The 25017-nt window shown below is 48.2% G+C and overlaps 1 protein-coding gene across 5 annotated transcripts in view; it reads right to left on the reverse strand.

Moving 5' to 3' along the window:
- The window catches only part of RBM44 (RNA binding motif protein 44), a 146443-nt gene that overhangs the window by 115918 nt on the left and 5508 nt on the right, over positions 1 to 25017 (reverse strand). For 2 of the 5 annotated variants that reach the window (XM_088449933.1, XM_088449934.1), the window contains exon 2: positions 11369 to 11423. The exons of 2 other annotated variants lie outside the window; for them this stretch is intronic. Coding sequence is in view for 1 of the 3 variants with exons in the window: in XM_088449931.1 (XP_088306057.1) it covers positions 11369 to 11576 (208 nt within the window). In the remaining 2 variants the exon portion in view is untranslated. Of the gene's footprint in view, positions 1 to 11368; positions 11618 to 25017 lie in introns of all 5 variants that reach the window. One more of the 5 variants, XM_088449931.1, reaches the window with a different exon arrangement.

Below are 25017 nucleotides of genomic sequence, written 5' to 3' on the forward strand. Positions count from 1 at the left end.
TTATGATATGCCTGCCAGAGCTATTGATGGGGCACGTGCTGTAGATCACATTTGAGGTATCTCCAACGCAGATTATTGGAAGACTGTAGAAAACAAAGTACCCCTTATGTAGCCTCAATGCAACAAAGTAGTTTTTTTTTTTTTTTTGCGGCTAACTATATAAATGTTACGTTGTACAGTCAGATACATTTCATTAAGAGAAAAAACTGTTATCACTATAATCAGGCCTGGTAAAATTGGATTTCTTCTACAGCTACCACAAAATTTTAAAAAACTATCTATTTGCACAATTAGCTGGATGTCCAGCCAGCAGTACGGATTTTAAAGGCACACACATTAGATCAGGCATGGTCCGCGCTGGATTAAGTTTTGGCCCTAGCCTTTTGAGATACACAGAGGAGGTAGTTTCCCCCCTCAAACCATAACAGGAATGATTACTTGTGTTTCTGTAAGGAAACCTGGAAAACATGAACTGTTCGGGTGCCCTTAAGGCTGGATCTTGGAAACACTGATTCAGTACAAATCCTTTCAGTCGTGCTTTTGTCAATGTGCTCTCATCGAGACTGAATAAAAGCAGACTCTCTAACATGAGATTCCACCTGGTACAATATGAACTCCTCACAAATTTACCATGTCATCTATTGGAGCAACCTGTGCTAGAGTAATTAGTTGATGTTTTTTGTAAAAACATTCTCAATTAATCCTCTAGAGATGACTGTAAAGATCCCTTATCCTGGCACCTAATGAGATCAGGGCAGCTAAATCCTAATATATATTATTAACTCAGGCACACACAAAAAGATATTCGCAGTGACAAGCAAGGCACTCCTGCTAGTCACTCATACCTTTTTGTCTGTACATGAATGAATAATCTGTGGGGGCGATTCAATTGAGCGAGATGTTGAACAGCCCAGGGAAGGCGGTACCAGAGCTATTAAATTGACCATGTTGTTAAGCTGACTAAAGGATTCGTCTCGCACACTTCTGCCGATGCAAAATGAAATCCGACTAGACTGCTGGCCACGAGGCTATTTTCCAGCTTAGTGTGGCGTAACAGCCTAGTGGCCGACACTTTATTCTGAGAATGCCGGTCCTCGCGACTAAACACCCAGGTAAAGGCGTGAGAACCAGCATTCTCCGACCTAAGTAGTTATAGTTGGGACTAAACAGCGCAGTGAATTGAATAACTCCAGGGCCAATTTGCCAGTGCTATTCACCTTACACTTAACTGAATCGCCCACTATATTAGGAACACTTAGGCCCTCATTCAGAGCCGCTCGCAATTAGCGCTCGCTCGTTCAGAAAAAGGGGGTGGCTAATCAAATGACCCATACGCTCCTTGCGGTCTGTTGCCGCCTCCATGTCTGAACGAGCGAACAAAACATGCGCTCGTTTATTTGATAAAAACGCCCCCTGGCCGCTCGCATCATACGCCATGTCCGCTATTTATTAGATTAATCGAGTACATCGAACAGCGTATGAACTGCTCGCTATTCTTGTGGTTGGTTTTTCCTACCACTATATTGCGAGCAGTTCTGGCTATAAAACAACCAAGTGACGTGGTCAATGACGCTGCTGTATTAATTATTCACACCCATAAAACGCCCGTTTTGACCCTTAAGCACGCCTGCGTTCTGATCTCCACTCCCCGTTTTCAAGCACCTTCCCCTGTTACCACCCACATACGCCTCATTCTGTCACTCAAAATAGCAGGCACTCGCTATATAGCGAACAAACGATTTTCGGCCGCACTGACTGGTTCGCGCATGCGTACTAAAAACCGTACGCAGATGTGCGAACATCGCTCTGAACGAGCGTACTGCCGCTAACGAGCGGCTCTGAATGAGGGCCTAAATCTCGAAAAGAGGGACCAGATCTGCGAGATTTAGCCTTTACAATGAGCTGGTTTAGCCTTTAGAATGATTGCGACTTTAAAAATACAGAGAGACTCGACAAATACTCGCAGGGGCTGAAGTTCGCAAGCTATTACATTTAGCCCTCTGTCTTTCGCTAATCTCAGTAGGACTGAAGGTTTTGAATTGAAATAGACGTGGAGACTAAACTATGAGGTGTTTCTCTGTGTATTGCCTCTTTAATGTGTTGGAGTGGTTTACCCTTTAAAACAGAGTGTTAGTTGTGGTTTTTTCCTGTTCTGTCCTGTTAGGGGAGGAGTTTGCGGAGTCTTAGCTGAAGCTAGGCAGATCAAGTACCTCTAATCTGGTTCACCCTCCCTATTTCTCTGTTAACTATGAATTTGTTGTATTGGTTCAGCTCACTCAAATGAAGACCACAAGCCACAAGAATGCGGAATACTACCAGGGGGCTCTTTTTAAGAAGTCACGGCACTGGACCTGATTCAGACCCACTCGCAAGTTGCGGCCGCTTGCTGGCAAAAAGGGGCCGGCTATTTAAATGAAGTGCTCGCACTGCGTCGCGTAAGGACGCCCACTATGTTTTAGCGAGCTACGGCAAAATGCGCTTGCAACACACGTCATCTCCGGGAAATGTAGGATTAATCGGGACCATCGAGATCCATCGGAGCTGCTCACAGCCCTTGAGGTTGCTTTAACCCGCCGCAAGCCCAGCGATCAGTGCGGCCTGAAATACATGCAGGTGTCGTGACCAATGACGCTACTTTGCTAATTATGTACGCACTTTAAACGGCGTTTTGGCGGCCTGACACGCCTGCTTCCGCAATAACACCCCCCCGTTTACAAGCACCTTCCCCAGTTACCACTCACAAACAGCACTATCTCTCACTTAAAGTAGCGACCTGATAGTGGCTTAAGAGCAACCAAAAACAGATCGCAAAGACCGGCTTGCGCGCACACACTGCGATTTATACGGATGCGCAGATGGACGAAAATCGCTCAGTGCGAGCGAGCGCAACTTAGCAACCGGGTCTGAATCAGGTCCGCTATGTCTGTAGTCACAGCATAATAAAAAAAACAATGTTTTTAAAAAAAAAAAAAAAAAAAAAATGTTTAAACCAACCAACTCTGATTTACAGTCTCTGTGGCGAACAGATATACAAATGTCACATATCAAATTAATTAGCGGAGTCTCCCTGGCATCCTATTTGCATTGCATTGCATCTTAGACGCATTTTTAGCAAAAATAGACACCCAACGTGAGCAGAGTTGCACAGGACCTGATGGCTCACTCTTGCCACGCATGGCGCATTGAGGTTAGAGGAGTAAGGCCACATCTGTACTTGGATGGTGTACTCATGAGATAGGGGTTCCTTCATATAGATAATTATATAAGTAACCAGCAACTTGTGATGGATAAGTAGCTAATCTATAGAACGGAGGAAAACACATCCTGTCAACAGGATCTTATTACAACTAGAAGGAAAATTAAATAGAAACAATTTCAGATAAAAATGAAGACAAACTGAAACTAGAAAAACAAAATTCTAATACAGGAGATTTATTCATGTATCAAGAGTGCAAAGAAAAATCCAACAAAAGTGCCGGCCGCGAGGTTGTTTTCCGGCTTAGCACAGCGCTAACAGCCTCGCGGCTGGCACTTAAGTCTGAGAGCACCGGTTCTCGCAACTTAACACCCAGGTTCAGTTGCATAAACTGGCATTCTCCGATTTCACTAGCAACTGTCTGACCAAACAGCGTGCGGAATCGAATTAAGCCCAAGGAGTGTCCTCTCCTTCGAACAATATGGTGCCTATTCGGTATTGCCTGGTAATCGAGTGAATTCTACAGACAATGACACTACACAAAACAGAACATTTTCCACCAAATTATGTCCTCGTTATAAAAGGGTTATGCCTTGTTGGGCTACCATATTTTTCCTGCACAAAACAAGCGCTTCAAAAACCTTCATAACTTTAAAGGTGCAGATTTTGCCATGACTGATGCTGAAGCAAAAAACACAAAGGGAGCGATTCAATTCAGCGGGAGTATAATAGTGCAGGGAAGTTGGTCCCACAGCTATTCAATTCAGCTCGCTGTTTAGTTCCACTCTTACAAGTTAAGTCGGAGAATGCCGGTTCCCGCGACTTAACCGATTTAGTCGCGAGAACCGGCATTCTCCGATTAAAAAGTGACGGCCGCGAGGCTGTTAGCGCAGCGCTAAGCCGGAAAAACAAGATATATGGTAAGAACTTACCTTTATCTCTGGGGGTCATTCAGACCCGCTCGCGAGCGCAGGACGCTCGCAAGCGGGTCGATGGTGCCCTACTGCGCATGCGCACGACGGAGGGAGCTCCGTCGTGCGCATGCGCGGGACCCGGCAAGCGACGGGCTCTCTGTCGCTCCGGGTCTCGCACCAAAGGGGGCGTGGCTGCCATCTGAAGCCGGCCCCACTGACATCAGTAGTGATGTCAGTGGAAGTGATTTTAGCTCTGACAGAGCCAAAATCACTCCAGGGCTTACGGCAGCAAGATCCTACCGCAGGGTCTCCGTTGCAAGCCCGATGGTCGCGATGGTCTTGACAGCTATGCGAGCGTCCAAGAGGCCGCTCCATTCTCATGTAGGAGGGGCTCTGAATCAGGCCCTCTTGTTCTATGAAGTCCATAGGGTCCACAGGGTTGACCTTGGGGGTATAGCTGGATCTGGATCCATGGGCACCACGCAGTTAAAGCTTTAGCTGCTCCCAGGATGCACTTGGGTCAATCATCCTCTACACCCCGCCCCCGAGCCACAGGCACCTCAGTTGGTAAGTAGCCCAGGCCGGAGGAGGAGACTAAACAGAGAGAAGGAAGACTGGAACACACAAGAAAACCATTATGAGCCTTAACAGAGGCTGGAACAGGTAAACCTTCCTGTACATAAGCCTCCCTAATAACAGAACAAAGCCAACGGGCTAAGGTTTGTTTGTTGGCAGGCCAACCCCTCTTATGAAAACCAAAGAGGACAAACAACGAATTGGACCTTCTAACAGAAGCAGTCCGATCAACATAAAAGAGCACGGACAACGTCCAACGAAGCCTCACAAGCTGAAAGATCAGGTAACTGAAAAGCTGGCACCACCAGATCCTGATTGATGTGGAACTTAGAAACAACTTTAGGCAAAAACTCAGGATGAGTGCGAAGCACTGCTCTGTCCTGGTGAAAAATTAAGAAGGGGGAACTACAGGAAAGTGCCCCCAACTCGGATACTCTCCTGGCCGAAGCAATTGCCAGGAGAAACACAGTCTTAAGTGTTAACCACTTGAGGTCAACCGACTCAAGAGATTCAAAAGGAGGTCCCTGCAGGACCCAAAGAACCACCGCCAAGTCCCACGGAGCCACAAAGGGAGGCTGGATTCTAAGAACACCCTGGAAAAAGGTATGAACGTCAGGCAGTGTAGCGATTCTACGTTGGAACCACAACGTCAGGGCCGATACATGAACCTTCAGGGAAGCAAGACGTAAGACCAGGTCAAGACCTGACTGCAGAAATGCCAAAATCCTAGAAACCCTGAACACCTGAGGATCAAAATTCCTGGACTCACACCACTGAAAATAAGTGTGCCACACTCTGTGGTAATCAGTGCAGAGGCCGGTTTACGCGCCCTCAGCATGGTACCGATGACAGAGCTTGAGAAGCCCCGAGACCTTAAAACGGCTATCTGAAGAGCCACGCCGTCAAAGACAGCCGATCCAGATCTGGGTAAACGCAAGGCCCCTGAGAAAGCAGGTCCCGACGCTGAGGTAGAAGGAACGGAGCGTCGACAACAAGCTCCTGAGATCGGAGTACCAAGGACGTCTGGGCCACGCTGGAGCCACCAGCAGGAACGTGCCCCTGTCCTGTTTGATTTTTCTTAGTACCCGAGGGAGCAGGGAGATCGGAGGGAACAGATACGCTAGGTGAAATGTCCATTTCACCGACAGCGCGTCCACCAGGCTTGCGCCTGCGTCCCTTGTCCTTGAGCCGTACACGGGTAACTTGTAATTGTGACGAGAGGCCATCATGTCCAACTCCGGCAGTCCCCATCTGTCCACGAGAAGTTGAAACACCTCTGGGTGAAGTGACCATTCTCCGGGATGCATGTCGTGACGGCTGAGGAAGTCTGCCTCCCAATTGAGGACTCCCGGGACGAAGACTGCCGAGATCGCTGGAAGGTGGCTCTCCGCCCAAGCCAGGATCTGAGACACCTCTGACATCGCAGCTCGGCTGCGAGTTCCTCCCTGGTGATTGATGTACACCACAGTGGTGGCGTTGTCAGATTGCACCTGCACTGCCCTTCCGTGAAGAGCGGTGCCTGATGACAGCAGAGCCCTGTACACGGCCCGCAGCTCCAGCACGTTTATGGGAAGAACTGCTTCCTCCGCAGACCAACGGGCCCTGAAGAGACAACAAGCCGGTCACTGCCCCCCAAACCCGGAGACTGGCATCTGTTGTGAGCAGAACCCAGTTCGGGATCCAAAAGGGGCGACCCTCGATGAGATGAGCTGGCTGAAACCACCAAGCTAGAGACTGGCGCACTTCCGAGGACAAGACCAGTGTCTCGGATCGGATCCGGTGAGGCAACCCGTTCCACTCCGATAGAATCTGCCCCTGCAGGGGCCTGGAATGGAACTGGGCAAATTCCACCATGTCGAATGCCGACACCATGGACCCTAGGACTCTCATGGCCGAGTGTACCGACACCCTGGCACTGCTCAGGCAACTGTGTATGCGCAGTTGTAGGGAAGACACCTTTTCTGGAGACAGGAAAATCCTTTGCTGACGAGAATCCAGAAGGGCTCCCAAATGAACCATCCGTTGTGATGGGATCAGAGATGACTTCTTCCAATTTATCAACCACCCGTGTGCTTGAAGACAAGCAATGATCAGGTGGAGATGTCGAAGAAGTACCTCCGGGGAGCCCGCCAGCAGAAGAAGATCGTCCAGATACGGCAGCAGCCGTATGCCCTGGCCCCGAAGGTGTGCGCCCATAATTGCCATCACCTTGGTGAACACCCTCGAAGCCGTGGAAAGGCCAAAAGGCAACGCCCGACACTGGTAGTGATGTTGCAGGATAGCAAACCTCAGATACCTCTGGTGTGTCATTGCTATGGGCACATGAAGATAGACGTCCTGGATATCCAGGGAGACCATGTAATCCCCGGGTTCCATCGCCAGAATGATGGAACGTAAAGTTTCCATCCTGAACTTGGGAACCCTGAGGTATTTGTTCAGAGACTTCAAATTCAGGATAGGGCAATGAGAACCATTGGGCTTCTGTACCAGAAACAGAGTAGAATAGTACCCCGTCCCGCGTTGAGACTGCGGAACGGGAACAATGACCCTGCTTGTAGCAAGGATTGTATAGCCACCTGAATCTGGGAAGCTTTGGTCTTGTCCAGAGAAGGACTCGTGCAAAAAAACTGGCGGGGCGGCCTGAACCGAAAAGACAGGGCGTACCCCTGAGACTACTTCTCGAACCCAGGCATCCGTGGTGGTATTGTGCCAACACTGGGCGAATTGGAGAAGTCGGCCTCCCACTCTGAGGTCCCCCAGAGGGAGGCCCGTCCCATCAGGCCGCAGGTTTATCTTCCTGCTTGGAAGAAGGGCGCCGAGCACTCCAGGCTTGCTTCTTGGGTTTAGAGGCCGACTGTCTCGGGAAGGACTGACCTTTTGCCTTACCCTGAACCCGAAAGGAACGAAAAGCCGAGCTCCGGACCTTGGCAGGCGTTGCCGCTGAAGGGAGTAAAGCTGACTTGGATTTAGCCAGGGTATCCACTATTTTGTCCAAGTCCGGACCAAATAGTAATTCTCCATTGAAAGGTAAGGCCTCCAGGCCCTTCTTTGAATCGGAGTCCGCTCTCCAGGACCTCAGCCATAAGGATCGGCGGGCAGACACTGCTGCAGCCGATACACGAGAAGTCAACAGACTAGCATCCAAAGAGGCTTCTCCAATGTAGGAAGCAGCGTCCCTCATCTGTCCCAACAACGCCCTCTGGACATCCGGAGCGGCGTCCGGAAAGGTATCCTCCAATGCGTTGGCCCATCCCTCAATGGCCTTGGCCACCCAGGAGATGGCCATGGACGGTCGGGCCACTGCCCCTGAGAGGGAGTAAATGGACTTTAAGCAAGTCTCAACTTTCCAGTCCGTGGGATCCTTCAGCGAGGATATAGACGGTAATGGCAAAGTAGCGCTCCGTATTAAGCGGGTGACGTGAGAATCCACCGCCGGTGGAGTTTCCCATTTTCTACAATGTGCCTCAGGAAAGGCGTAATTAGAAGCCAACCGCTTCTGAGGTAGGAATCTCTTACTGGGCGCCTGCCAAGCCACCGCCATATGATCCGTCAACTGATCAGACAGTGGAAACACCGCAGAAGCCACCTTAGTTTTTTTAAAACTAGGATACTTCGACTTAGGAGCTGGTGCCTCATCCTCTATTAGGAGAATGGCTCGCACCGCCCTAACCAGTGCTCGCACATTAATGGACGACTTGGTATCCACTTCCTGGACCGATGTGTCCGAGTCAGTGTCGTCAGGAACCTCCCCATCATCTGAGGACCCCTCTGAGTCCGATACATGTGCCGCCTGCGCCATTAGTAGCGTTCCCGCTAGGCTGTTTTAGCGGGGCGCGGAGCCCTGCCCTCCTTCTGGAGGGCAAAAAACACCCTGCCCTCCAGGAGGAGGGCAAAAAGCGCCCTGCCCTCACAGCCTGCGGGAGCCGTTCTCACCCGCGGGACGCAGTGTCCCGCGGGTGGAGAAACATGCGGCGCCGGAGAATAGACGCCGGGCGCTATCCCTTTCTGCAGCGCTTGGGGGCTGCCCGGCATGTCCGTAAACGCCGGGCACGCCCCCAAGTATGACGAAAAGGGGACGCGTCTTATAGACACGCCCCCTTTTCATGGCCACACCCCTTTTCGGACGCGCGCGCTAGATTGCCCTCTCTGGCTCCGGCGCCCTGACTGCCGCCGGAGCTAGAGGGAACACAACATTAGTGTGCGTTTTGACGCCCTAGAAGGCATGTCAGTCTGCAACATTGACTGAAAAGTCGAAGACGCGGCTGCCAAATTTTGTACGGAGTTAGAGAGCACATCCACCCAGGGTGGAGGAGCCGCCATAGGGGCCTGGAAGGGCACCACAGACTGCTGCGTCACAGGGGAAGCCTTTATACACATAGGCAACCCCGCATAAGGACCAACAGACTGATACCGGGGGGGCTGCGCAATAATTGCGGGACACCCGGGGAATGGGGGACGGCCGGCTGGGGTAACGCCCTAGCGGGAACCGCAGTCGCAATAGACACCAGCACCTGAGAAAACATCGCCCATGGTGGTTCCTGAGTTATAGGTTTTGATGGGCCAGGAACCACCTGGCACAGTCTACACAGGCCATCCTGTGCAAATCCTCCCTATCCACTCCTGCAGAACAGCGTCCGCAGGAGACCAACACCGGAGCCACGGAGTGCTCAATCTCCTCGTCCGACATGACAAAATATATTATATAAATAAATATATCTGGCAACAAAACCGAGTCAAGCGCACTCACCAGTGTGCTGAACAACAGCCCACAATATGGTACTATGTAGCACACAACTGTATGTGACGGACCTCACAAATAGTAATACGTGATTTATGTAGGTGAGGTCTGTAGAAACGCCCCTCCCCCACACACCTGTAGGGCTTGTAGGAGAAGTAAAGGCATAGGTATAAGCTGACAGCAAGTAGAAATAAGCACAGACAGGCAGCACTAGCAAAAGTCACATACCATGCAGAGAAGATATACTCACTGCACCTTTCCACTACAATCAATCTCCCAGATTCAGTGTCCGGGAGGACTATAGCGCTGTGTACACTGTCCTTGATCGGGGGAGAGGTACACAGGGGGACCGGTCCACGTGCTCCCTGAGAGTATCTGCGCTGCCACAAGAAAATGGCCCCCAGAGACCTCAGAGGAGGAGTGGCCGAGTAACTGCAGCTCAGCGACGCTAGACTACGTGCTGAAAGGCGCGCTGAGCTGAGGGGAGGAGCCACTAAACAGGGAAGGCTTCCTCCCCTGGCTAGCAATTAACCCCAGGGCTGCCGGCTTCACGCTTGTCATTAAAATCCCTGGTGGTCTAGTGGTCTCACGGGGTATTCCTCCGCAGAGGGGGCGCCCGCCGCCACCGCTAGCAGCCCCCGGTCTGTCCCCTAGAACCGGGGGCAAAGGACTGCATTTCAGGCAAGACCCTTGTCCCCAGCAGCAGTCCAGGGAGGCCCCCAGAGTCCCGCCGCGATCCCCAGTGAGATACTTGCGTCCCGGCGCTAGCGGGGAATAAGAGCGGCATCGTGGGCGTCTGTATAGACAGCCCTTCGCTGCCACTAAAGAGCCATTAAAAAAATAAATAAAAGCCCTAACAGGCCCTTTTTTTTTTTTTTTTTTTTAAATAAAAAAGCTTTTGGGGGCTGCGCAGGGTGACTCCGGCCGGGCACCAACTCAAACTGAAGTGCCTGTGGCTCGGGGGCAGGGTATAGAGGATGGACCCAAGTGCATCCTGGGAGCAGCTAAAGCTTTAACTGCGTGGTGCCCATGGATCCAGATCCAGCTATACCCCCAAGGTCAACCCTGTGGACCCTGAAGTAGAAACAGCCACGCGGTCGACACAGATTTTTTTATCGCACCCTGAGGCAGGTGGGAAAATAAACCGTTTAATCAACCTAACAGCGTGTTGAATTAAAATTACTCCAGGAGCTGCCTCCTGCTGTTATCAACCGCACGCTTAATTGAAATCGGCCTAAAAGTATTTTTGCCAATTTTTGGTAGATTTTATTTACCTTATTAAGAGGTTTAAACTAAAACATTTTTTATTATTGCTTTGGGTGCTGCATATTTATATATATATATATATATATATATATATATATATATATATATTTTCTACCAATATGGATGTTGGAATGAGACTAGCCCACAAAGTGCAAAAATAGGTAGAGCATAGGGGGTGAGAAAACCTGCAGCAGTGAAGAGGTTAAAGCAGGGTTTCTCAAATTTGATCTTAATGGAACACAACTGCAGGTTTTCAATGTCTTCTCAAGAATCGCAAATCAAACACACCCTGAGTGTGGCGGGTTGGTGATCCAGTACCAAATAAGAATCTTTGGTCTAGGGGTGCTGTGGACAAAATGCTGACACTCTAGATCACCATGATTCAAGAAAGTTTGGATACCACTGTATTCGTCTACAATTAGTAAACATGCGCTCCAGCTAGCAGAAACAGTATTAGGTTTTATATTACCTTCAGGACATGTGTTTGGGCAGGTTTGAACCCCCATGGATTTATAGAGAGCCAGAGCACATCTACAGTATCTCATCATAACAGAAAACATATAAAGTATCAATGGCTTATTTTGCAGTGCCCGTTACCGGCTTTGTATTGCGACTTGACAAGAAAAAAAAAATGAAGTGCAAAATATTCTGACATTGTCAGGCATAGAATGTGCTCACCTGCAGATCTATGCAAGGGTTTTTGTGGTTGCCGGAACTCCGTTATGGCTGCATTCTGGTAAGGGAAGGTTGTGAAGGTCACTGAATGCGACAGTATAGTAGGAGCAAAACGTACAGAAATACAATTCTGGCAGAGAGGTAACATATCTCCCGCGTTACACTGAGAAGTAGGACTCTGAAGTGCCTGTAGAGTGTTCGTAATATCCATTATAGAAATCAGTATAAGTCACTACAATGCGTGAGTGAAACCTAAAACAAACACACACATGTGCCTGTAAATCAAACAAGTAAAGCAGGTTATATATAGTGATTAAATACATTCATGGGCAGAGGGTTCCTCATACACCTATCCCCCTTCCGCCATGTAGCGCAAGAAGGCTGGTGCGATTCCCGTGCTAAATAGATTTTCCTAAATTTTGCTACTTATTCCGGCATCTTAATTCACATAGAGTGCCCCAGGTTTTTTGTCACTAAGGAATTAGTATAAAGTCGCAGATTAAGAATTATGCATGACAAGGGTCAGACCTGCCTTGTGTACTCTTTCCTCACTTTTGCTAATACAGGTTGAGTCTCCCATATCTAAAATGCTTGGGACCAGGGGTATTTTGGAAATCGGAATATTCCGTAGTTTGGAATAATTGTATACCATAATGAAAGGTCTTAGGTATAGGGCCCAAATCTAAACACAGAATGTATTTATGATTTATATACATCTTATACACACAGCCTGAAGGTAATTTTATACAATATTTTCAATAATTTTGTGCCTCAAACAAAGTGTGTGTACATACATGAAATGCATTTATGTGTCATATACACCTTATACACACAGCCTATAGGTCATTTTATACTATAGTTTTAATAATTTTGTGCCTTAAACAAAGTTTGTGTGTATTCAACCATCAAAAATCTAAGTTTTCATCATCTCAGTCATGCTAAAAATATTCCGTATTTCGGAATATTTGGATATGGGAGACTCAACCTGTAGTGTACTAGGTACTTAGGATTACAGTTTTGGCTCAGCTAAGTAGCAAAATCCATGGAGCAATACATGGGACTATGCGGCACCATTTGAAGATAGGTGTAGGTGGACACATCTGTAGTACAGCAAAAAGATTGCAAGCAAGTTGTTAAATGACAGCATGAGTCACAGCAAAGCATGGGTATTGGGTCTTTCTGTATTTAAGTCACAGAGCTTGTATTTGCAAATGTCAATATCTTGTTCCAAAATCTATACATTTTCCTGTGGTCATACAAGGAAGCATTTTTTCTTGTCACCCATCGGGCACCTCTATATTTCATCACTAACCAAGTGCTTTCTCAGTTTGTAAGCTCTATCTATTGCTCTTATTTGGGGATGCAGTCGGGATACCGGCGGGGCGCTATCCCGCCCTCCGATATCCCGACACTTACATCCCGACATGGGACTAAAGATAGGCACTGAAATCCCGACGCCTATCATTATCCCCACTACGGAATCCCAAAAGCCGGCATAACGAACGAAGGTGTGCCGGGTGTCTTAGCATTTAGCCGCGGGGGAGTTCGGTTTAGGGACCCCAGGGGGACTTAGGATTAGGCACCCCGGGAGGGTTAGGCTTAGGCACCACACCGGGAGGGTTAGGTTTAGGGTGCGCTAAGGTTTAGGCACTAACGTGGGGAGGTTAGCGTTAGGCACTCGGTGGGGGGGGCGGGGGGTTTTGGGGTTAGACACCCTTAAGGGAGGGTTGGGAGGGGGGGGTTAGGGTACTTACCTTTAGCTGTCGGGATTTTGACAAGCCGGGCTGCTGCGGTCTGTATTTGATCCCATTACATACAGATTCCCTCATTTGTTCCTCTTGTAGCTTTGCTGAATGGAGCAGTTTAAATTTTTAATACTTATGAGTAGAGTTTGGAGTGTATTTAGTTTGTTTCATAGAACTTATGTCAAAGTTTCTTATCAAGTTATAATATCATAAATTAAAAACAGCCCCCCTGCGTTAACAGTGACCAGACTCCGGCTGGGCACCAACTAAAACTGAGGTGCCTCTGGATCATGGGCGCGGTATAGGGAGGATGAACCGATGCATCCTAGGAGCTGAAAGCTTTAACTACATGGGCCCGGGATCCTGATCTATCACTTACACCCCAAGGTCTCCCTGTGGACCCTATGGACTTTGAAAAAGAAAAGGGTGGTAGCCTCGGGCTTTAAAACCCGGGTCTATTCAAATAGAGCCCCTTTTCACTTGAGACCCTTTTTAACACCCATTAAATTAACATGTTAATGGGTGTTAACATATAGAAACCGTGATAACTTCAGAGACCAATGCATTAACAGGGTCTTAGCACCCATTAACAGGCAATTTGTCGAGGATTTATTTTCCGGTCTGATCAGACCTGGAAAAAAAATCCCTGTTAAGTGCAGCACTCGGGCTGTCTTTGGGGCTCATTGAATAGCCATGGCTAATTCAATTCCCCAATAAGGCTCATCAATATGGATACCTAGATGGATAGCCAAACTGGACATTAATCCCTGTCACTTTAAATGGGCAGCAAAATGCCCCCATCCTTATGCCTTGCTAAACTATATTAAAGCTGTACAGTAGGAGTTTTCAATCACTCGATAACATACACTGACTCCAGGGACAAATATGTAGGGGGACAGGACCCTGCGTTTCCCTGAGAATATTAAAAGATATAGGTACTGTAATCAGACTGTTGACATACCTTTAATACTGGGGACAGGGGGAATATGTATCAAGCCTTGGAGAGAGCTCAAGGGGGAGCAGTTGTCCAAAGCACCCAATCAGCTTCTGTCATTTATTTAGCGTCTTCTCCACAGCTTTATACACCTCCCCCTGGATGTGCAACCAACACTGCTGCAACAATTGGTTTGATACATGAACTTGTTCAAACCATAGCATATACAGGTTGAGTCTCCCATATCCAAAATGCTTGGGACCAGGGGTATTTTGGATAACGGAATATTCCGTATTTTGGAATAATTGCATATCATAATAAAATATCTTGGGAATGGGACCGCAATATACACACAGAATGCATACATGTGTTATATGCACCTTATACACATAGCCTGCAGCTCATTTTATACAATATTTTCAATAATTTTGTGGCTCAAGCAAAGTTTGTGTACATACATGAAATAAATTTATGTTTCATTTACACCCTATACACACAGCCTGAAGGTAATTGTATACCATACTTTTAATAATTTGTGCCTTAGACAAAGTTTGTGTACATTGAACCATCAAAAATCAAAGGTTTTATTATCTCAGTCATGCCAAAATTATTCCGTAATTCGGAATATTCCGTATTTCGGAATATTTGGATATGGGAGACTCAACCTGTACTATTTATGATATCTACAGGTTCCATTTTGTCAGTTATACTAGCATATTGGATTGAAAATGTAAATAAATCGAGTGGGAGAAACGCGATTTGCCGTGGGAGGCGGTATGCCGCTCTGTCACCTACATCGCAAGTTTTGTCTCATACTCATAGAGGTGTGCAGGAAAACTTGCAAAGCCGTGACTACTGTAACTAGCGTTCCCGCTAGGCTGTTTCAGCAGGGCGCCGCGCCCTGCCCTATTTCTGAAGGGCAGACAGCACCCTGCCCTCCAGTGCCGGGCCTAGAGTGAACACTAGTAACTATTTGGTATGTGCGCAGCTGGACATCACAGCGACTGAATTCCCCCTCAATTTGTCAGTCCAATTATGTGCGAGCCGGGTCCTGCGAGACTGTCGCACAGGAAACTCGCAATGCTAATTACACTTGCAATCCAATTCCAAACTCGCATTGACTTTCTACATGAAATTCGTATTTTGTGTGTACACCCCCCTGAGGGTGTAAAATGGTACAGAAAACCTTTGTTTTAAAGGTAAAAATGTTGGGACTTATTTCAGAACCCATTGGACATCCCCCTAATGACTACTTAGGCAATTGGAAGTTTTCAATTTGCTTAACTGGGCCAATAATTACATGTTATTATGGTGGTTAAAAAAAAATGAGATATGGTAAGAACTTACCTTTGTTATCTCTTTCTTCGAAGTCCATAGGGTCCACAGGGTTGACCTTGGGGTATAACTGGATCCCAGGATGCACTGGGTCCATCCTCCTCTATACCCCGCCCCCGAGCCACAGGCACCTCAGTTGGTAAGTAGCCTAGGCCGGAGGAGGAACAACAGAGAGAAGGAAGACTGGAACACACAAGAACCACTCTCACAGAAAAGGGAGACGGAAAAACCAGTGACAAGCCACACAGCCCATTTGAAGCCAGGTGCTTCAGGACGGGTGCCCTGTGGACCTTATGGACTTCAGAGAAAGAGATAACAAAAAGGTAAATTCTTACCATCTCTCTTATTTTCTTCTTCAGAGTCCATAGGGGATCCACAGGGTTGACCTTGGAGATGTCCCAAAGCAGTCCAACTAAGGACGGGGATGCTCCTGTGCTGAACGGAGAATCCGGCCCCCAAAGGAAGCATCCTGAGAGGCGAAGGTGTCAAAGGCATAGAACCTTAGAAAGGTCTATATGGAAGACCACGTGGCCGCCTTACACAGCTGCACAGCCGAGGCGCCACAGCGAGCTGTCCATGAGGCGCCCCCAAACAGAGTGGAATGAGCCTTAACAGAGGCAGGAACAGGCAAACCCACCTGTGTATAAGCCTCACAAATAACTAAAATGAAGCCAATGGGCCGAAGTTTGTTTGTTCGCAGGCCAACCCCTCTTGTGAAAAACATAGAGGACGAACACGGAATTAGACTTCAGAACTAGTCCGGTCCACAGAAATTCTGAGAGCATGGACCACATCCAAGGAAGCCTCACCAGCTGAAAGGTCAGGTGACTGAAAGGCCGTCACAACAATTTCCTGATTAATATGAAACTTAGAAACCACTTTAGGCAGAAAACCAGGACGAGTGCAAATCACCTGGTGAAATATCAGAAAGGGAGGACGACAGGAAAGCGCCCCCAATTCTGACACCCTCCTGGCCGAAGCAATAGCCAGGAGAAAAAGGGTCTTAGTAGGCAACCACTTGAGGTCCACGGACTCAAGAGGTTCAAATAGAGAACCCTGGAGGGCCCGAAGAACCACTGCCAAATCCCAAAGAGCCACTGGGGGCACAAATGGAGGCTAAATCCTGAGAGCACCCAGGAAAAAGGTGCGGACGTCTGGCAACGGGGCTATCCTTTTCTGGAAACACACAGATAGTGCGGAGACATGAACCTTAAAATAAGCCCGGCGTAACCAAAGGTCCAAACCAGACTGAAGGAAGACCAAAACCCTAGAAACACTAAACACTTGAGGATCGTAATTTCCCATGTCACACCATTGAAAATAAGTATGCCACACTCTGTGGTAAATCCTGGCAGAGGCAGGCTTATGCGCCCGAAGCATCATGCCAATGACCGAGCAAGAGAAGCCCTTGGACCTCAAGATGGATGTCTCAAGAGCCACGCCAGCATAAAGCGACAACCCAGGTACTGGCAAAGGCAGGGACCCTGAGACAACAGGTCCGAACGGTGAGGCAGAAGGAACGGAGTGTCGATGGAGAGACTACAAATCTGAGTACCAAGGGCGTCTGGGCCAAGTTGGAGTCACCAACAGAAGCTTGCCGCCGTCCTGCTTGAATTTCCGAGGAAGTAGGGATATCGGAGGGGATAGATACGCAAACTGGAAGGTCCATCTGACCGACAGAGCATCCACTAAGCTAGCGTTGACCTCTCTTGTCCTGGATCCATACACGTGCAACTTGTGATTGTGACGGGAGGCCAGGAGGTCCACCTCCGGCAGGCCCCATTTTTCCACAAGGAGCTGAAACACCTCTTAGTGAAGCGACCATTTCCCGGGATGCACGTCGTGAAGGGTGAGAAAGTCCGCCTCCCAATTGAGGACTACTGGAATGAACACTGCCGAGATGGCTGGAAAGTGGCACTCCACAGGATGTGTGACACTGCGAATGCACCCTTGATGGATGACGTACGCCACCGTGGTGGCGTTGTCGGGCTGAACTTGCACGGCTCTTCCTTGAAGAACATGACTTGACAACTGGAAGGCCCTGTATACGGCCCGAAGTTCCGGAATGTAGATCAGGAGAATTGCTATTTCCGCTGTCCAACGGCCCTGAAGTGAGAGGAAACCTGTCACTGCCCCCCAACCCCGGAGACTGGCATCTGTTGTCAGAAGAACCCAATTCGGGATCCAAAAGGGACGACCTTCGGTGAGATGTTTGAAGCCACTAAGATAGAGACAGATGCACCTCCGGAGACAACACCAGCATCTGAGTCCTGATCCGGTGTGGTAACCCGTTCCATTTGAATAAAATCAAGCCCTGCAGAGGCCTGGAATGGAACTGGGCATATTCCACCATGTCAAATGCCGACACCATGGACCCCAGAACCCGCATTGCCGAATGAACAGACACTCTGCAACTGTTCAGGCAACTGCGCACCCACAGTTGCAAGGAGGAGATCTTTTCTGGAGTCAGAAAAATGCTCTGCTTCTGAGAATCCAGAAGGGCTCCTAAATGGACCATCCTTTGTGGGGGAATTAGGGAAGATTTTTTCCAATTTATCAGCTACACGTGCGCTTGCAGACAAGCGATCGTTAGATGTAGATGTTGTAGAAGTACCTCCTCTAGCCAGCAACAGGAGGTCGTCGAGATACGGCAGAAGCCGTATACCCTTGCTCCGAAGATAGGCAGCCATGACTGCCATAACTCTGGTGAAAACCCTTGGGGCCATGGAGAGGCCAAAGGGTAGAGCCTGAAACTGGAAGTGGTGCTGCCGTATAGCAAACCGCAGATACCGCTGGTGTGAAGGCGCTATGGCAACATGAAGACATGCGTACTGGATGTCCAAGGAAACAATTTAGTCCTCAGGTTCCTTAGCCAGAATGATGGAACGCAAAGTTTCCATCCTGAATTTGGGCACTCTGAGGAACTTGTTCAAAGACTTCAGGTTGAGAATAGGCCGATGAGACCCATTGGGTTTCAGAACCAGAAACAGAGTAGAGTAGTGCCCCGTACGGCGCTGATAAAGCGGGAATGGAACAATAACCCCCACTTTCAGCAAAGACTATGGCTTCTTGAATCTGCAAGGCTTTGGTTTTGTCCGAAGGAGGACTCGTGCATAAAAACTGGTGGGGGGGGGCCTGTGACGAAAGGATAGGACATACCCCTGAGAGACCACTTCTCGTACCCAAGCATCCGTGGTGGTATTGCACAATACTGGGCGTATTGAAGAAGTCGGCCTCCCACTCTGGGATCCCCACAGAGGGAAACCTGTCACAGGGTTTATCCTCCGGCTTGGAAGCAGGGCGCCTAGCACTCCAAGCTTGTTTCTTAGGCTTAGGGGCTGCCTTGGCGACCGCTTGCCTGGGGAAGGACTGACCCGTGGATTTCCCCTGAGTACGAAAGGACCGAAATGCAGCGGTCCTCGCCTTGGAAGGCACAGCTGCTGAAGGCAGAAAAGCAGACTTGGACAAACTTGTTGACACCCCGGCAAAGTCTAAGACTGGACTAAACAACAATTCTCCAGTGAAGGGCAAGGCCTCCAGGGCTTTCTTGGAATCAGCATCACCCTCCAAGAGCGTAACCACAAAGAGCGGCGAGCAGACACAGCTGTGGCCGAGACTCTGGAAGTCAGCAGACTTGAATCCAAAGCCGCTTCGCCAATATAGGCAGCGGCATCTCTCATCTGTCCCACCAAAGCTTTCTCGAGCTCCGCTTCCTCAGAAAGGTTATCCTCAAGCACAATGGCCCAGCTCTCAATGGCCTTAGCTACCCAGAAGTAAGCCATAGACAGACGGGTCACAGCCCGCAAGAGAGAATAGATTGACTTCAAGCAAGTCTCCACTTTCCTGTCCGTGGAATCCTTTAGGGATGAGATGGAAGGCAAAGGCAGCATAGCACTCTTGATCAAGTGAGTAACATGAGAATCCACCGCAGGTGGGGATTCCCACTTCTTGTAATGACCTGCAGGAAACGGGTAAATAGATGCCAAATGTTTCTGCGGCTGGAACCTCTTACTAGGCGACTGCCAGGCTTCTGCCATGTGGTCAGTCAACTGGTCAGCTAGAGGAAAAACAGCTGAATTCACCTCTGCAGGTTTGAACTTCGGTAATTTGGATTTAGGGGCCAGGGAGTCATCCTCTATGTTAAGAATGGATCACACCGCCCTTACCAATGTTGGTACATTAATAGCAGACTTGGTTTCCACCTCCCGGACAGGGGAATCTGAGTCAGAGTCCTCAGGAAGTTCCCCGTCATCCGAGGATGCCTCCGAGTCTGAGAGCTGCGTAGACTGGGACAACATCACGCATAGATTGAAAAGCTGAAGATGAAGCCGCAAAACTCTGGAGTGAACTGGAAACTACATCCACCAAGGGTGGCTGACCCCCCTGTGTAAGTCCCTGAAAAGGGACGACCAACTGTTGAGTCACCGGAGGAGGCTGCACATATAGCGGCAAACCCGGATAGGTATTAACAGATTGAGGCCCAGGGGAAGACTGCAATAATTGTGGGACACCCTGCGATGGGAGAATAGCAGCTTGGGGTAACCCCATCTGGGGGAGAACTGCCGGGACCGCCAGGCGATCAGCTATGGAGGCCAGTACCTGGGAAAAAAAAATGCCATTGTTGGGGGGTTTGAGGGGCCAGGGAACGGAAAGTACCTCACTCACAGCCAATCCTGTTATAAATCCTCCTTAATCACTTTTGCAGCGCAGTGCTTGCAGGAGATCAGAGTGGGAGCAGCGGAGCGCTCAACTTCCTTGTCAGACATTGGCCCCGACAAAATATAAAAATATACAGATATATAATTATATTAAATAAGGAAGTACAAAAAGCGGATCACTGGTAAACCCTCAAGCTTGCAGCACACCAGTCCACAGATATGGCAATGTATGCGACAAAACTCACAAATACTTGAATCTATATAAGTGAGGTTACAGAGCAATCCTTCCAACACACACCGGTTAGGGCTGTGGGAGAGAGAAAGGGGTAGGCAAAGACTGACAGTTATTAGAAAAAAGACACAGACAGTCAGCGCTAGAAAAAGTCACATACAATGCAGAAGTAATACTCACTGCACCTTTACACTACAATCAAGCTGCCCAGATTCAGGGTCTGGGAGGGCTAGAGTGCTGTATACACTGTCCTTTTGCAGGGGAGAGGTACACAGGGGGACCGGTCCACACTCAGCCTGGGAGATCAGCGCTGCCACTTCAGAAAAAAAGATGGCCGCCAGAGACCTTAGAGGAGGAGTGGCCACAGGAGAAGAACAGCTCAGCGACATCAGCCCTGTAGGAGAAGGCGTGCTGAGCAGAGGGGAGGAGCCACTAAACAGCCACTAAATAGCCCCTGGGCGGCTATTAACCCCCAGGATGCCGGCTCACGCTTGCCGCATTAATCCATGGTGGTCTAGTGGACGCGCGGGGTATGCCTCCGGAGAGGGAAAAAAAAGGTTATAGTCACAGGCGCTGAACTAAGGATAACTATTACACTCAATTTTAATGACAAGGGGTATAAATACCACGCTGCTGTTTAAAGGTTGCGAACCAGAAGTAAGAAACAAAAGAACAGACTAACAGCGCTGTGGAAAACCCAAATTAGTAGTTAGCCATATATACAATCACAATTATGTACATGTGCCAAACACAATGTGTTGGAAATAATAAATCACCCATCATAAATAATGACAAATAAATTAAATAAAACAGTTATGCCATAAAGCTATAAATAAATATATCAATTTAATAATTATATGATATCCGTATCAATGCATAAGGAATAATAATACATCAAAAAACATATACAATATATAAAAATAAAGATAAAAGTAAATAAAAAATGACACTGATGAAATGAATCAAAAAATATATATGCCCAAGATTTTAGTATAATGAGAGCACTGCAATGAATAAATAGAAAACAATTTTGTCAGAACAGTCAAATTGTAACCGATTGTACAAGGCTGAAAAGAAACAATGTTGATTCTTCAATATATTGAGCTGGTAAAGTTTTATTAGCAAATGTGTGTTTCTTTAGAATCCGTTCTGATCTGCATAATGTGGGAGACAGCAACTTTTTAAAAACGCTCAAGTTTGTGTCCAAATCAGGTAATACCTGAGCAGATGGTCAATTTAATACAGTGTCCAGAATTTGACCAACGGGTGCAGGTGTGAAATGTCTAATCCTGAATATAGATAATCACTATATCCCACACACTCACTGGGAGTTAGTGAAATGTTAATGGGTGAAAAAAAGGTTTTTAACTCAACGCTGCAGCAGTTTTAAAAAATATAGAGACCACTACCTTCCAGGTAGGCGGCTGGGAGCTCCCGATCTAGCCAGCAATGATTTTTCACCTTCTCTCTAGTGGGAGTAATATGGTGTGGAGATTATCGTCTCCTCGTGTGGCAATATCCACCTGCTCTCACTTCAACGGTGGAGCAATATTGAGGGTCCGGTCTCCCGCACGTGCAATGCCTGTTCGCGCTCTCTGCGTCCTCAAATGGGCAGCCAGTGTGAGGTGCCCTCCGTATAAGTGCCTCCGGAGAGGGAGGCCCGCGGCCACTGCCAGCGCCTCCGGTCTGTCCCCAGAGACCGGAGGCAGGAGACTGCATTATACACCACGCGGGTCACCCGCGATCCTTACCTGCTCCTCGTCGATCCGGCAGCAGTCTAGGGATCCCCCAGACCCCGGCTAGCACAGACTCTGGGGTCCCGCCCTGATCCCCAGATCTGTACTAGCGTCGCGGAGCCGGCGGGGTGTAGGAGCGCCAACTTAGACAGTCCGACGCTGCCGCTCTGAAGAGTTCCAAAATAATATAAACATATAGCAAACTCAAATAATTAAAAGCTTAGGGGCTGCTAATCAGCCCCCTGCACATAAAGGTGACCCGACTCCGGCCGGGCACCAACTAAAAACAAGTGTCTCTGGTTCGGGGGGCGGGGTATAGAGGAGGATGGACCCAGTGCATCCTGGGAGCTAAAGCTTTAACTGCGTGGTGCCCGTAGATCCAGATCCGTCTATACCCCAAGGTCAACCCTGTGGACCCCCTATGGACCCTGAAGAAGAAATGGCCTCTAATTAGCTCAACATCAACTTTTTCGTTAGTTTAGGCATTCCAAATTGAAAGTATTTTTTACATGAAAAATAATTGTTTTATAATTTTTTTTTAAAGTGGCCTCAAATTACTACAAAATCTCCACTTTTACCAGTGATTGCCATATACGCGTTATAATGTGCTACAGTAAAATAGGGGACCCAGTTTTTTAAACTGAGCGGATCCTGCAAGACGCACTGTGACCTGTATGCAGCATCCAATCACCGCCGGCGGCGTCTTCTCAACCAATAGCCACCGGTACATGCTCATCACTACTGAGAATCCCCCTGGTGCTTGCGGCTCCTCCTCCATCTGTATCCGCCTTCTGCAGCTGCCGCCCGCTCCTCACGCTCATTAAAAATCTCAGACAGGCGCGATCACAGTTTTATTTGTGTAGCGTTCCCGCTAGGTTGTTTTAGCGGGGCACAGCACTCTGTCCGATTTCGGCAAAGAGCTTGGGGGCAGCCCAGCATGTCCATAAGTGCTGGGCATGCCCCAGAGAGTGATGAAAAGGGGGCGCGTCTTAAAGACACTCCCCTTTTCTCATGGCCACACCCCTTTTTCAGACGAGAGCGCGCAAGACCTTTCTACGGTCCGGCACCCTGCCCTAAGAATGAACACTACTTGCATTTTTTGTTTACATTCGTTATTAAACAAGAGTTTGCTTTTTCATTTTTTTTTTTTTTTAAATGCACAAATCAGCCAAATGACAGAGTTTAAAAACCTCCACTAATTTATTATGCCCACTAACCGCATTCTATATGATTCTGCTAACAAAGTTGTCACTTTTCTGGGGTCCAGTACGGTCTCCCCACTTTTCTTCCTGTTGGCATCTTATACAAAAATCGCACACGCTTGCGGCAATTACTACTAATAGGCATTTCTAACTGGATCTAGCATATCTCGGGAGTGCGCATTCGTATGATGTTTGCTCGTTACATGAAAAACTCACTTTTACAAACTCGAACCTAATTGGATTGACCAGCGGGACGCGCATCGCATCGTGAGTGGGCACTCACGATTTGGACATATTTTACACGATCTGTCGTTCCAATGTGTCGGAATCGGCCAGATCGGGTAAAATATCGCTATGTGTGTGGGCACCTTTAGATGTGTAGCCAGCGTAAGGCAGGCTGTCCTCGTTGGGTACACAGAGTAGCCAACCGCTACCTTATGTAAACAAAGATCCCATAGACACGCCTACCATCAATAAGCATCGCTGCCGTCAGTCACAGGAAGGTGGCGTACCAATCAGGGAAGGGGGTAGCAGCTAATGGTGCATACACATGGTCAGATTTTCTTCAGATCTGAACGATAACGATTTTAAAAATCGTTCATATCTGAAAGAAAAATCTGACATGTGGGCAACGATGAACGATGCGCGTTCCCATTTGTCAGATAGTGATATCTGACATCTGATGTGTTTGCAGTCAATTTTGGACGATTTCCATTCATTTTAATACAGTAAAAAATCGTTCAATCGTTTCCAAATCGTTCATCTGACCGTGTGTATGCACCATAAGCTACAGAACAGGGACCACAAATAAGCACATTGGGAAGGGGGGGAACATTGGCACACCGCTGACATCGGACCTTCGCCATTAAGAGGGGTATTCAATATGGAGCGAAAAGTATTTTTTTGCGATAATTTCGCAAAAAATGACGTCATTTTCGCTGGTTTTGGTTTTACACTGTATTCAATTTCAAAGACTTTTCGCAGGTTCGAAAAGTCTGAAAAAAACGGGGATAACTTTTCACCACTGAATAGGTGGCGAAAAAAAGTGCAGAATTGGGGTTTAGGGGTGCAGGCTTAAAAAAAATAGCCTGCACCCCTGGGAATGACATTTTAAAAATATGAGATATGGTAAGAACTTACCGTTGTTATCTCTATTTCTACGAAGTCCATAGGGTTCCACAGGATACCTTGGGGTATAGGTGATGACGTCAGGCTTTGGGCACCTTAGAGTTAAGTTTTCAGCCTCCCAGGATGCGCTAGGGTCCCCCTCCTATACCCCGCCCCCGAGCCAAGGCATCTCAGTTACGTACCAAGCCATAGGCCGGAGAAGAAGGAAGAGAGAGAAAAAAGATCTGGACACACACAAACATCACATTCTCACCAGAGGGAGACGGAAAAACCGGTGACCAGAGCAAAGCCCATCTGCAGCACAGGTGCGACAGGGCGGGAGTCCTGTGGAACCCTATGGACTTCGTAGAAATAGAGATAACAAAGGTAAGTTCTTACCATATCTCATATTTTCTACTTCAGGGTCCATAGGGAATCCACAGGATACCTTGGGGATGTCCCAAAGCAGTATCCTTTAAGGGTGGGGACGCTCCTGTTCTGAAAGGAGAATCCGCCGCCCGAAGGAAGCATCCTGAGAAGCAAAGGTGTCAAACGTGTAATACCTCACAAAGGTATGGACAAAGGACCACGTGGCCGCCTTGCAGATCTGGACTGCAGAGGCACCACGTCGAGCTGCCCACGAAGGACCCACAGACCTAGTGGAATGAGCCCTCACAGAAGGTGGAACCGGCAAGGCCTTCAT

This window comes from Taudactylus pleione, unplaced genomic scaffold, assembly GCF_031769625.1.
Source record: "Taudactylus pleione unplaced genomic scaffold, aTauple2 ptg000500l, whole genome shotgun sequence".
Lineage (NCBI taxonomy): Eukaryota > Metazoa > Chordata > Amphibia > Anura > Myobatrachidae > Taudactylus > Taudactylus pleione.